The sequence below is a fragment of the Coenobita brevimanus genome, chromosome 12 (assembly GCF_032717465.1).
Source record: "Coenobita brevimanus isolate Jiangsu-jjx chromosome 12, ASM3271746v2, whole genome shotgun sequence".
Taxonomy (NCBI): domain Eukaryota; kingdom Metazoa; phylum Arthropoda; class Malacostraca; order Decapoda; family Coenobitidae; genus Coenobita; species Coenobita brevimanus.
In genome coordinates, this window is record NC_136965.1 from 5887501 (window position 1) to 5901322 (window position 13822).

The 13822-nt window shown below is 44.2% G+C and overlaps 1 protein-coding gene across 1 annotated transcript in view; it reads right to left on the reverse strand.

The window, feature by feature from the left end:
- The window catches only part of LOC145413832 (uncharacterized), a 98061-nt gene extending 91710 nt beyond the window's left edge, over nt 1-6351 (reverse strand). Inside the window, exon 1 of the mRNA XM_080283498.1 lies at nt 6212-6351. Coding sequence (XP_080139624.1) covers nt 6212-6351 — 140 coding nt within the window. The remainder of the gene's footprint in view (nt 1-6211) is intronic.
- Between the last annotated feature and the right edge of the window lie 7471 nt (nt 6352-13822).

Below are 13822 nucleotides of genomic sequence, written 5' to 3' on the forward strand. Positions count from 1 at the left end.
CCAGGGATTAGGGTGTCAGGGATTAGGGTGCCAGGGATTAGGGTGCCAGGGATTAGGGTGTCAGGGATTAGGGTGCCAGGGATTAGGGTGTCGGGGATTAGGGTGTCAGGGATTAGGGTGTCAGGGATTAGGGTGTCAGGGATTAGGGTGTCAGGGATTAGGGTGTCAGGGATTAGGGTGTCAGGGATTAGGGTGTCAGATTAGGGTGTCGGGGATTAGGGTGTCGGTGATTAGGGTGTTAGGGATTAGGGAGCCAGGGATTAGGGTGTCAGGGATTAGGGTGTCAGGGATTAGGGTGTCAGGGATTAGGGTGTCAGGGATTAGGGTGTCGGGGATTAGGGTGTCAGGGATTAGGGATAAGGGAGGACACAGGGAGAGACAAATAAAGAAAGGAAATATTTGGTTAGACAATAGGGGAGTTTGTTTGGGGTCCTGTCTCTGTTGCACAATTAGAGAGAGAGAGAGAGAGAGAGAGAGAGAGAGAGAGAGTGTGTGTGTGTGTGTGTGTGTGTGTGTGTGTGTGTGTGTGTGTGTGTGTGTGTGTGTGTGTGTGTGTGTGATATTGGGTTTTCGTACCTGTATTCACGTAGGGTAAGTAGCCTCCCTATCACCTCTTCCTCGGCGATTTATTTGTGCATATAACTAGTTAATATACTTTTAAACGTTATGGAGATGATTATGATATTAGATGGATTTATGTAACACAGGTGAGGACAGTCAGGTGTAACAGACTAAATCACTTAAAGGAAGGTAATACGAGGCTTAGATGCAAGTTACTTGTTAATAATGGACTGGGGAGTATTACTGGGTTTACTGTAGACTCATTTGTTTGGTATGACAACAAAGGTGGGGTTTACGACTGGTTTACCTTCCCCTACGTGGCCAAATATACTCCTATCTACCCTCATTCCACCCTGACAGTACCTGGATTATCCTAACTTTATCCTATCCTATCCTAACCTAACCTGACCTATCCTACCCTTCCCTTCCCTTCCACTCTCTTTCCATTTCCTTCCCTTCCCTTCCCTTGCCTTGTCGTTCCTTCCCTTCCCTTCCCTTCCCTAACCTTTCTCAACCTACCCTATCCTACCCTACCCTATCCTATCCTTCCCTATCCTATCTTATCCTACCCTACCCTATCCTATCCTACCCTACCCTACCCTACCCTACCCTACCCTATCCTACCCTACCCTACCCTACCCTACCCTACCCTATCCTATCCTACCCTACCCTACCCTATCCTATCCTATCCTACCCTACCCTACCCTACCGTACCCAACCCAACCCTACCCTATCCTAACTACACCGAACCCTTCCCTACCCTAACCTAACTGATCTTACGAACATCGGTGAAGAAAATTACCAAAACCGAACCTACGAAGAAAGCAGATTAAGTGTCAAAATAGTTCGTCTTATACAACACTGGGGTTTTAATATATGTGAAAACTATCTATCTATCTATCTATCTCTATCTATATCTGTCCGTATCTATCTATCTCTCTCTCCATCTATCTGTCTGTCTGTATCTATCTATCTATCTATCTATAGCCTCAAGCCTTACGGCCGTATTCTTAAACATTTCCTTCCCTTGTAGAGGCATGGGAAGGAAATCTTTAGCCGAATTGGTATTCTTAAAAAAATCCTTCCCTTCCTGGGCCGCGCGAAGGGAAAGATTTTTCCTCTGGGCAGCAGAAATTGTTGGAACTTGAAGGAATTCCTTGACCCTTCTCTTCAAAAATTCCTTCATAAATTTTGTGCTTTCTGTTGTGGTTCATTGTCTTATATATATTTAAAATGTTGACAGAAGTTACTGTATAATTTCATTGATGCAGTTTACAACGCTATACTAATGTTTAAGCGTTATTTGTGTCTCTTTAAAAGTGTTACCCATGTCGGCTGAGACAATAAGCCAGACATAAACAGAGCAGATGACATACTACATCCGATATTCATCCAGTCTTTTATGATCTGACACTGACAAATCTTATACATTATGGCCAGGGTCTAACGAGGATTCATTTCAAGAAACATTTTGGTTGTTAATTTGCCTGAAAAAGGAAAATCTGCCATCAAGGTCACACGTGTGGTTCGGCTCATGTCTTCCAGCAGGAAAAAAACAGGTGAGCGCCGCCATGCGAGTACACGAGACGGACGTTAACAAGTGATTCTTACACTTACTAATAACAACATTAAGCGTAATAATATTCCTCGAATATAATTTATCAAAATATTGTCTTGAGGAGTGAACACGCTGCGGTGTTGGCCAGAATGGCATTTATGGCTGAATACAAACCAACAGTATACTGTAGATGTGGTGGCGACCTCCCACGTCTCAAATGTGTTGTGCTTTCATTATCCAGCACGAGATATGCGTGTTTTGATGTATTAGTTTATAAATTTAACGCTCCATCATACCAAATATCAGCAGGATGGGTCATTTTAGCTTAACAGAGCTACCAACCTGAACATTTTTCCTTCCCTTCCAAGGAAATCTTTACGCATACTGAAGGGAAAGAAAAATCCTTCGAAGGGAAGGAAAAGTTTAGGGAAGGAATTATTTTTAAGAATATGGCCGTTAATCCCGTAAGATGGAGGCCACAAATAAATCACCTCCTTGTCGCCCTGTCCTCCGCCATTTCGCTGCACGTATGTGACAACGATGCCGTATTTCAGGGTCCCATTCTGCCATCTCAGACGATTTTGTTTCACCTTCAGAGAGACTTTACGAACTGGAGGGGTTAGACAGAGCCTCCGTTAACCCCTTCACTACGACAGGGCGTTCTTAAGCTGACTAAAATCGTCTGGAGGTAGCGAGAACAAAATCCCGTAAGGGGTGGCCACAAACAAATCGCCTCCATGTCGCCCTGTCCCCAGCCATTTCACTGCCCTGCTCCCAGCTCACACCCCCCTCTCTCATATACCTCTCCACTCCATCCCTCCATCTCATCCTTGGCCTCCCCCTCCCTCTCCCCCCCTCCACCTCACTCACATACGCTGTCCTCGTCAATCTCTCACTCTCCATCCTCTCCTCATGGCCAAATAATAAAATATACAAAAGGGACACTGGAATGAAACAGTTAAAAAGAGAAGAATGATTGATTATTATGCTTTATTTTTACGTGTTGAAGGTTAAAAATTTTTGGTACTGGCCTACAAAGGTCGTATTATGGTATTGGGTATTGGGTATTGGTATGGGTATTGGTATTTGGTAATGGTATGGGTATTGGTTCTGGTATTTTGGTAATGGTATGGGTATTGGTTCTGGTATTGGTATGGGTACTGGTATTAGGTATTGGGCTACGAGAATCACTTATGGTCTTTTACATCTAAAGGTATTGCACTACGAGAATCACTTACGATCCATCTTACGTCTGAAGGCAAGATACTGGGTCTACGAGAATCAACGCGAATCACTTGCTTTGGTCTACTTTACGTGCTGACGGAGAATCACTTATGGCCTATTTTACGTGCTGAAGGCAGAGGACGTGAGGATTGGGTTACGTGCATCATTTATTGCTATTCTCACTTGCTACTCATTAATATGCAAATGCAATAAAGGTTCATTTACGCTGCCTACATCTTAATCACCCTTGGCACGCGAAAAAAAAGGAGAAAAATTAATGGTCATGAATATCATCTCTAAAATACAATAGATGTGAGATACACGACTTGATGTGCCATTTACGATGTGGAAATGAACATGATGATGATGATGATGACTGTGACAAAGATGATGATGATGATGATGATGATGATGATGTCGATAGTGACAGATGATGATGATAACTGTGACAAAGATGATGATGATGATGATGATGCTATGTCGATAGTGACAGATGATGATGATGATGATGATGATGGCAGATGGGCTAATTACTGTTAATGACAAGTAACTAGCTGATTTATAACAATAATGATAATGATAACTGATTAACTTTCTGCCGACGACGACGACGATGATGAAGTTGATTAGGTTACTCATCTCCTTTATCACACAAGTTCCATATTTCATTAAAAAAAAACTGCTCTTCTCGTGTTTGGACATTTGTTTGGCATTTTTTTCCCATAAATTCAAAATTAAAAACCTTATAATAAAATGAGTAGTAGCGAGGAGGAGGCCTGGAACGAGGTTGAGGGGTTGGGAGGGCTAGGGAAGTGGAGGTATGGGGGGGAGAGGGGGCTCTGGTGGTGGGAAGGGGGGGAGGGGGAGAGGTGGTGGTGGGAGGAGCCGACGAGCTATGAGGGGGAGTACTGGTGGGAGGATGAAGAGGTGGAGGCTGGGTGGCCTTATAGTGAGTTTAAAATCCACCTCATCCACCCACCTACCCCATCAACCCTCCCTGACCTCTCACTCCTGACGGCGGTGACCCTCGAGGGCTACCACAACCTGCCGGTGCGGATAGAGGGCAAGCCAGTGACCCTCTTCGTGGACTCGGGCGTGTCGCATCCCGTGTTGGATTACGAGACGGCGAAGCAGCTCGGTCTCCTATCTCGAGTCTGCGAAACCTTCACCGCCAACTACCGCTCCTGGTACCGTCAGCAGGTCGTGGAGGTAGGCGTGGTTCCGGAGGTCAGGGTCGAGGTTGGGGAGGACATCGTGATCCCCACCAGACTCTACGTGTTTCAGGAGGAGGCCAGGGTCAAGAACTGCTTCGATAACACGATGCTTCGGAACGCGCGTGTGATTCAGAGCTTCGCGGATAACGAGTCCACGCTTCACTTCCGCCAGACGATGGGTTCAGGGGCTGCAGAGGGTTCAGGGGGGGAGTGTGAGGGTTCAGGGGCCTTAGAGGGTTCAGAGGCAGAGGGTTCAGAGGCCTTGGAGGGTTCAGAGGGAGAGTATAAGGGTTCAGGGCGCCAGTATGTGCTGCTGGGGTGGAACAAAGACCCTAGCCAGACACTCACCATCCTCCTCGACACGGGCGCCACCCACTCCTACTACACCCGCAGGTTCCTCGCCCAGTGGAACCTTCGCCCTCGAGTGGTAAGGTTCGAGGTGAAGGGGGCCGAGGAGCACCTTGAGGCGAGGGACATGCACTACTGGAGTAACATCCGGTACGACCTCGCCCTCGGTAAGCTGTTCCTCCTACGGTACTCGGCCGTGATCGACTACCACGAGAGGGTGCTCTACCTCGTCCTCGACTCAAGGATCTTCGGCGTCAAGCTTACCCTCAAAGATATCTGACCCTCACTATCATCATCATCATCATCCTACCTCACCAACCTCAACTTTCGTCATCACCTCACCCTCAAAAACATCTGACCCTCACTGTCATCACCACCACCATCATCATTATCACCCTCATCATTATCACCCTCATCATCACCATCATCATCATCACCACCACCACCATCACCACCACCATCACCACCTCTCTCTCAAGGCCATCCTCATCCTCTCGTTTTCACCTCATTCTTTTCTTTGACTTATTTTCATTTTCATTATAACTCTTTCTAGACTCATTTCACTTATTTTCCTAGTTCATTAGTCTGCCATTTTCTTGACACACCATCCACTCATCAGATGTAGTGCTACCTCCAGATGACTCTACACTGAATGACAACCCCGGGAACCATTTAATACGTTGCCATGGTGACAGACGCCCGTATTCTCGCCGGTAAGGAAGCTCCCTAACACATTTTCCTAAGAAATTTGTTTTGCTTTCTACACCTTATTGTCCTATTCTGTTTAATATTAATCCTTCCAACATCACCATACTCTGCATAAATAACGTACAGAAGGATATTAATCACCCATATCCAAAAATAAATCGCTAAGGAAGAGGTGTTAGGTCCTTAACTGACGAGAATACGGGCCAAGAGATCTGTTAAATCACTCATAAATACGACCTTAGAGCACGACACGCACATGTAGTCGTCATCACTGTCGTCAAGCTGAATAAATCGCTATGAGAGGGGCGTTAAGTGATATCCAAGCCACTAATACGACCCTTGACTCACATGTAGTCGTCATCGTCGTCCTCTAATCGAATAAATCGCTATGAGAGAGGTGTTAAGGGATATCCAAAGCCACTAATACGACCTACGACACTCACAGGTAGTCGTCATCGTCGTCCTCCAGTTGAATAAATCGCTATGAGAAAGGTGTTAAGATACGACCTACGACACTCACATGTAGTCGTCATCGTCGTCCTCTAGTTGACTAAATCGCTCTCGAAAGAGGTGTTAAGATTCGACCTACGACACTCACATATAGTCGTCATCGTCGTCCTCCTCGTGCCAGTCGTACACAGCAGCGTGGAGGGGGGTGGGGGTGGCGGGGGGCTCGAGATGGGGGGGGGCCGACCCCTCATCGATGCCCTCAACGCTGATCCCGGGCACCTGACGCATCCTGAGGGGGGCAGGTAAAGAGCAGGTATCAGTAAATATCAGGTATAAGTAAATGGCAGGTATCAGGAAATCAGTCACAGGTAAGTTTGTAAATCGTAAATGAATAAAATGGCGAGTGAATGGTTGTAATCTGTCTATCTATCTATTGCCAGACGCCTCAATCCCGTAAGGGGTGGCCACAAACAAATCGCCTCCATGTCGCCCTGTCCAATGCCACTTCACTGCCTTGCTCCCACCTCACATCCCCCTCTCTCATACACCTCTCCACTCCATCCCTCCATCTCATCCTCCCCCGTCCCTCTCCCCCCCACTCGCATACTCTCCTCGTTAGTCTCTCGCTCTCCATCCTCTCCACATGGTCAAATAGTGAAAATTAATGAAATAGTGGAAGTGAAAGTGTAAATAAATCGACGTGTGAAAAGGAAAGATTGTAAATTGTAAATGGATAGAACAGTAATAAGGAGTGTTTGTAAAAGCTAAAGTAATATTAAATAGTGATAGTGGAAGCTTGTAAATAGTAATGGAATAAAATACTGATAGGGAGAGCGCTAAATACTAAAGAAATAAAGTAGTAACCGGGAAAGCTTTGTAATTAGTGAAGAAATCCAGATTTAAAAAGGATATATAAATGATAGCTAAGAACAGTTCAAATAAATAAATGTAAATGTTGCTTTATCTCGGTCTGTGGACGAGCAGACCCATCGACCACAGGTAAGTAGTTTCTCCTGGGGGGCCGTCCTACAGGTATAAGACAGTACATACACCGTGTACGGATCGGCGCCCCCTTGTGGTAGACAGCGCCTCACCAGGGTCCTTCCCACGGCGAGGTGAGGGGAAATATGAGGTCTGGCTCCTGGATGGACGCCGCAGCTGCTTCTATCCACCCTGGGTACACAGAAAAAAAGGCAAATGCTATACTCTTCTCACTCTAACCTGGCCTAAAGTGTCATCTCGCCATATCGACTGCAACAATAACCTGATACTAGAATATATTGCTAATCACGAAGAAGTGCCACAGAAGAGGACGTAAAGCTGGGGCAATCTCTGTCACACAGCTACTTTATTTTTATTATTTTATATTTTTACTTCATTTTTATTCATATTTTTAAACTGGAAAAAGTAATGGTCTTTATTTTTCACTTTATTTTTATCTATTTTTTAATGGTGAAAATAGCGTTCTTTATTTTTTACTTTATTTATTTATTTAATGGTGAAAATAGCGTTCTTTATTTGTCCTTTATTTTTTGGACAAAGCATTTTTTATTTTTTACTTTATTTTTGATTTAATGGACAAAGTAGCATTATTATTATTATTTTTTTTTTAAAGGACAAAATAGCATTCTTTATTTTTCCTTTATTTTTATTTAAAGGACAAAATAGCATTCTTTATTTTTCCTTTATTTTTATTTAAAGGACAAAATAGCATTCTTTATTTTTCACACTTTTTATTTATTGGACAAAGTAGCGTCCTTTTTTTTACCTGTTTATTTTTATATGATTTTCTTTCTTTTTTCTCAACCTGCTCCGCGGGTAATGGAAGGTAGTGGGAAAACTGAGCAGTAGGTAGGAACAGATTTTTCCCCCCTCCAGTGCACTGCAATTAACGCGGCTTAATGGGGAAAATAATAAGAGGCGAGGAGGAGGAAGAGAGGTGAGGAGGAAGAAAAAGGACAGGAGGAAGAAGAGAGGACTGGAGGAAGAAGAGAGGACTGGAGGAAGAAGAGAGGACTGGAGGAAGAAGAGAGGACTGGAGGAAGAAGAGAGGACGGGAGGAAGAAGAGAGGTCGGGGGGAAGAAGAGAGAACGGGAGGAAGAAGAGAGGTGAAGACGGGAGGAAGAAGAGAGGTGAGGACGGGAGGAAGAGGAGAGGAGAGGCGAGGAGGAAGAAAAGAGGTGAAGACGGGAGGAAGAAGAGAGGACGGGAGGAAGAAGAGAGAAGAGGAAGAGGAGAGGAGAGGGGGAAGAAGAGAGGTGAGGACGGGAGGAAGAAGAGAGGTGAGGACAGGAAGAGGAAGAGAGGAGAGGCGAGGAGGAAGAAGAGAGGTGAGGACAGGAAGAGGAAGAGAGGAGAGGACGGGAGGAAGAAGAGAGGAGAAGCGGGCAGGAAGAAGACAGGTGAGGACGCGAGGAAGAAGAGAGGAGAAGCGGGCAGGAAGAAGAGAGGAGAAGCGGGCAGGAAGAAGAGAGGAGAAGCGGGCAGGAAGAAGAGAGGAGAAGCGGGCAGGAAGAAGACAGGTGAGGACGCGAGGAAGAAGAGAGGTGAGGCGGAGTTAGGATGGAGAGACGCGAGGAGGAAGAAGAGAGGAGAGGAGGAAGAAGAGAGGAGAGGAGGAAGAAGAGAGGTGAGGAGGAAGAAGATAGGAGAGGCCGGGAGGAAGAAGAGATGGGGGGACGGGAGGAAGAAGAGAGGAGAAGGAGAGGATAGGAAGATGAGAGGTGAAGGCGGGAGGAAGAAGAGAGGCGAGGCGAGGAGGAAGAAGAGAGGAGAGGACGGGAGGAAGAAGAGAGGAGAGGACGGGAGGAAGAAGAGAGGAGAGGACGGGAGGAAGAAGAAAGGAGAGGACGGGAGGAAGGGAGGGGAAGACGGGAGGAAGAAGAGTGGAGATGCGGGGTTAGGAGAAGAGAGGAGAGGAGAGGGGAAGGAGGAGGGCGAAAATGAAGAAAAAGAAGCAAGTAGAGGGAGGAGGAGGAGGAGGGAAGACGGGAAAGCAAAGACTGGGAGGAATGGAGAAGAAAAGAAGGATGGGAAAAAGAAGGAAGAAGGAAGAAGCACACACACACACACACACACACACACACACACACACACACACACACACACACACACACACACACACACACACACACACGTAATCGCAGTGGAATTAGTAAACAAAAGAAAACGGGGACATTTAGCGAAAACGCGAGGGGATACTGAATTAAATTACGTGTGATTGGGTATACTTAATCAGATATGGGACACTGCTATTAGGTAAGGCCGTGTTTGTTCCCAGATTAAAGCAAAATTGAGAGAGAGAGAGAGAGAGAGAGAGTGTGTGTGTGTGTGTGTGTGTGTGTGTGTGTGTGTGTGTGTGTGTGTGTGTGTGTGTGTGTGTGTGTGTGTGTGTGTGTGTGTGAGAGAGAGAGAGAGAGAGAGAGAGAGAGAGAGAGAGAGAGAGAGAGAGAGAGAGAGACTGGACAATGCGATTAAGGAGTTGGAAGGAGAATTGGTAGAGAAAAAGAAAAAAAAGAGGAGGGGAGGAAGGAAGGGAAGGAGGGAAGGAAGGGAAGGAGGGAAGGAAGGGAAGGAGAGAAGGAAGGGAAGGAGGGAAGGAAGGGAAGAGGAAAATGGGAGGAAAGAGAAAGACAAAAGTGGAGAAAGGAAAAAAAATGAAAGGAAGGAAGGAAAGGAGGGTGGGAAGGAAGACAGTAAGAAAAATGGAAACTAAAAGAAATGAAAGGAAGAAAATTGAAGGAGGAAAGGAGGAAGAGGAAGAAAAACAAAGGAATAAAGGAAGGAGAGAAAAAAAAGGAAGAGAGAAATGAAGGAAGAAAGGAATAAGAGGGAGAGGTGAAGAACGCAAGAGGAGGAAGTGAAGGAAGGAAGAGGAAGAAAAAGTGAAAAGGAAGAGGAAGAAAGTGAAAAGAAAGGAAGAGGAAGAAAAAGTGAAAGAAGAAAGGAAGAACAGGAAGAAGTGAAGGAAGAAGTGAAGGAAGAAGAGAAGAAAAGTGACGGAAGAAAGGAAGAGGAAGAAAAGGTAAAAGAAGAAAGGAAGAAGAGGAAGAAAAGTGAAGGAGGAAGGGAAGAAGTGGAAGAAGTGAAGGAAGAAATAGGAAGAAAAGTGAAAGAGGGAAGGAAGAAGTGAAGGATGAAAGAAGAAAAGTGAAGGAAGAAAGGAAGAAGAAAAGTGAAGGAAGAAAGGAAGAAGAAAAGTGAAGGAAGAAAGGAAGAAGAAAAGTGAAGGAAGAAAGGAAGAGGAAAAGTGAAAGAAGAAAGGAAGAAGAAAAGTGAAGGAAGAAAGGAAGAGGAAAAGTGAAAGAAGAAAGGAAGAAGTGAAGGAAGAAAGGAAGGTGAGGAAGCAAGGAGGTGAAAAAAAAAAAAATGCAGAGGAGAAAGGAAAGAAAAAGGAAGGAAATCGAAGGAAGTATGGATGGAGGAAAGAAAATAACGTTAGGAAAGCATGACAGGAAGGAGGAAATGAAGGAGGAAGACGGAGGAGGAAATGAAGGAGGAAGACGAAGGAGGAAATGAAGGAGGAAGAGAGAAAATGAACAAGGGGAAGGAGGGAAAAATGGAACAAGAAAGAGGAAGGATGGACGACAAGGGCTGGACAACGTATTAAAGGAGATGAAAGGAGAGGTGGTGAAGGAAGGCGGAAGAGGAAGTAGGAAGGAGGAGGAAGTGGACTAAGGGAAGATAAGCCAGGAGAATGAGGAAGGAAGGAAGGTAAATGAGGAAGTAGGAAGGAGGAGGAAGTAGGAAGGAGGAGGAAGTAGGAAGGAAGAGGAAGTAGGCTGGAAAGAAGAGGAAGGAGATAGCTGAATGAGGAAGGAATGAAGGTAAATGAGGAAGTAGGGAGGAGGAGGAAGTAGGAAGGAAGAGGAAGTGGGTTGGAGAGAAGAGGAAGGAGACAGCAGAATGAGGAAGGAATGAAGGTAAATGAGGAAGTAGGAAGGAGGAGGAAGTGGACTGGAGGAAGTGGAAGAGGAAATAATGTTGAAAAAAGGAAGGAGAAATAATGGACTGAAGGAAGAGGAGGAGGAGGAAAGAGGAAGAGGAAATGAAGTGGTGAAAAGAGGAAGGATGGAGAGGAAGGAGTGAGGAGAATGTGGACGAGGGAGGAAGAAAGAAAAATAAAAAGACTGAAAAAGGAGAAGATAAAGAAAATACAAAATGAGACAGGGAAAAAGAAAATGAGAATAACAGTGAGGGGAAAACAACACAACACAAACCCCTAAAACAATCAATCCAGTAAAGCAAAACCAATTAAAGACAGCAATAAGAGACCGTGAGAGATAAGGAAGGAGGAGGAGGAGGAGGAAGGGAGAGGAAGAGGAAAGAAGTAATGTAAACAGGAGAATATAACTATGAGAAAGGGAGTACAACAAAACATGAGAATGAGAGAAAAACAACACAAGTTCCTACAATATCAACACAGCAGAAGCAAGTGAAAAGATGAACGAAGAGATACCGAGATAAAAAGTAAAAATGAACTTACTTTGGGCACGCCACACACCCACACACCAGCCAGAGATCAAAGCAACGCCAGGACTAAAATATCCTCTCTCCTCTTGGGTGTTCAATGCTTGCTTCAGTTCGTGAGTGGTTCGAGGCTCCGAAAATAGAATAACGCATTTCCCTTCCCTAATCCCATATTTTTAGCACTGCAAATTAGAGACACCACCGTAGAGAGAATGAGAGAGAGTGGAGGTAAGAAAATAAAGGAGGAGATGAATAAAATAGGAAAGAATTCAGTCAGAAAGTTAGAGATAAGAATATAAAAGAGATATTGATATAGTGAAGGAAAATAAAAACAAGGACTTTACACAATGACGCACGCACACACACACACACACACACACACACACACACACACACACACACACACACACACACATACACACACATCAAAGCCAACTCCATCCCCACTCATTCCACATGTTTGGGGGTTCAATGAGTGCTTCAGGTACGCGAGAGGTTCGAAACACTGACAACAAAACGCCTCCACAGTCTATAATCATGTGTGTGTTAATTTTTCTTGTATTTTCCTATTTCTGTTCTTGTATCTCCCTGTATTAGTATTCTTGTATTTCCACTTGTATTTCTGTCTTTCGAGTTGTAGTTGTATTCATGTTTTTTTTTTTCCAATTGTATTTGTATTCATGTGTTTGTTTTTATTTTTTTGGCATTTGTTTACCTACTTTATATTTCTGTTTTTGTACTTATATTTATGTATGCATTTGGATTTTGTATTTGCCTGTATTACTATATTTGTATATATATTTTTGTACCCGTGTTTCTCTTTTTGTTTTTGCATTCTTATTTGTATTCATTTTGTATTTTTAAATCTGTATACCACATTCATCCCTTCACACAATGTCTTATATTCTTTTTCTTCTGGTGATTCTGTTCTACTTAGGATTTTTTTTTTTCCCGAAATGGATGAGACAGACTTATCTTTCTTTAACCCTCACATGATAAGGGCAACTCAATATTCTACTCACGATACCACACGCGATTTTTTTCAAGTGAGAGTGAGTCACAGGGGAATAAGGGTGTAAGGGCATTGCTTCTATCCTAGTATTCTATCTATTACTCGAGCCATTTTATTATTCAGCTCTAATATTCCAATCCAGCCAACACCATACTATTTCATTCGGCCGTGGGAGCGTCATTTGAACCTGAGAGTGTCAATCCCTCTACTATTATGCTGTTTTTACTCCTACGTGGCCCTGATTTTCACCCTTTGTAGCTTATTTCACGTAGCTCGTGGGAGAAGACAGTATTTCACGTAGCTCAGTGGCAGAAAAAGACACCTTATTTCACGTAGCTCAGTAGCAGAGAAAGACAGCTTATTTCACGTAGCTCAGTGGCAGAAAAAGACACCTTATTTCACGTAGCTCAGTAGCAGAGAAAGACAGCTTATTTCACGTAGCTCAGTGGCAGAAAAAGACACCTTATTTCACGTAGCTCAATGGCAGGAAAAGCCAGCTTATTTCACGTAGCTCAGTGGCAGAAAGACACCTTATTTCACGTAGCTCAATGGCAGGAAAAGACACCTTATTTCACGTAGCTCAGTGGCAGAGAAAGACAGCTTATTTCACGTAGCTCAGTGGCAGAAAAAAACTTATTTCACGTAGCTCAGTGGCAGAAAAAGACAGCTTATTACACGTAGCTCATGGGCAGAAAAAGACAGCTTATTTCACGTAGCTCAGTGGCAGAAAAAAGCTTATTTCACGTAGCTCTGTGGCGGAAAAAGACAACTTATTACACGTAGCTCAGTGGCAGAAAAAGATAATACTATGACTCTACATGCTTTCCACAACACTTCCACGCTACATGCTTTCCACAACACTTCTTCGTGACTAGCATCATATTCTAGTGTTAATCTAATGTTACAGCTCAGCATTCAAGGTGGAGAGATGGCAATTTTAGGCCAAGGAAGGAGGGAGGGAAGGAAGGAAGGATGGAAAGAATGAATGAATGAACGAGGGAAGGAAGGAAGGACGGACGGACGGACGGAAGAAAGGAATGAATGAATGAATGAAGGAAGGAAGGAAGAAAGGAAGGAAAGAAGAAAGTAAGGAAGCAAAGTAGGAAGGAAGGAAGGAAGGAAGGAAGGAAGGAATGAACGAGGTAAGGACGGACGGACGGACGGAAGAAAGGAATGAATGAATGAAGGAAGGAAGAAAGGAAGGAAAGAAGAAAAGAAGGAAGCAAAGTAGGAAGGAAGGAAGGAAAAGTAAAAAAAAAAAAAAAAAATCGTTTAAC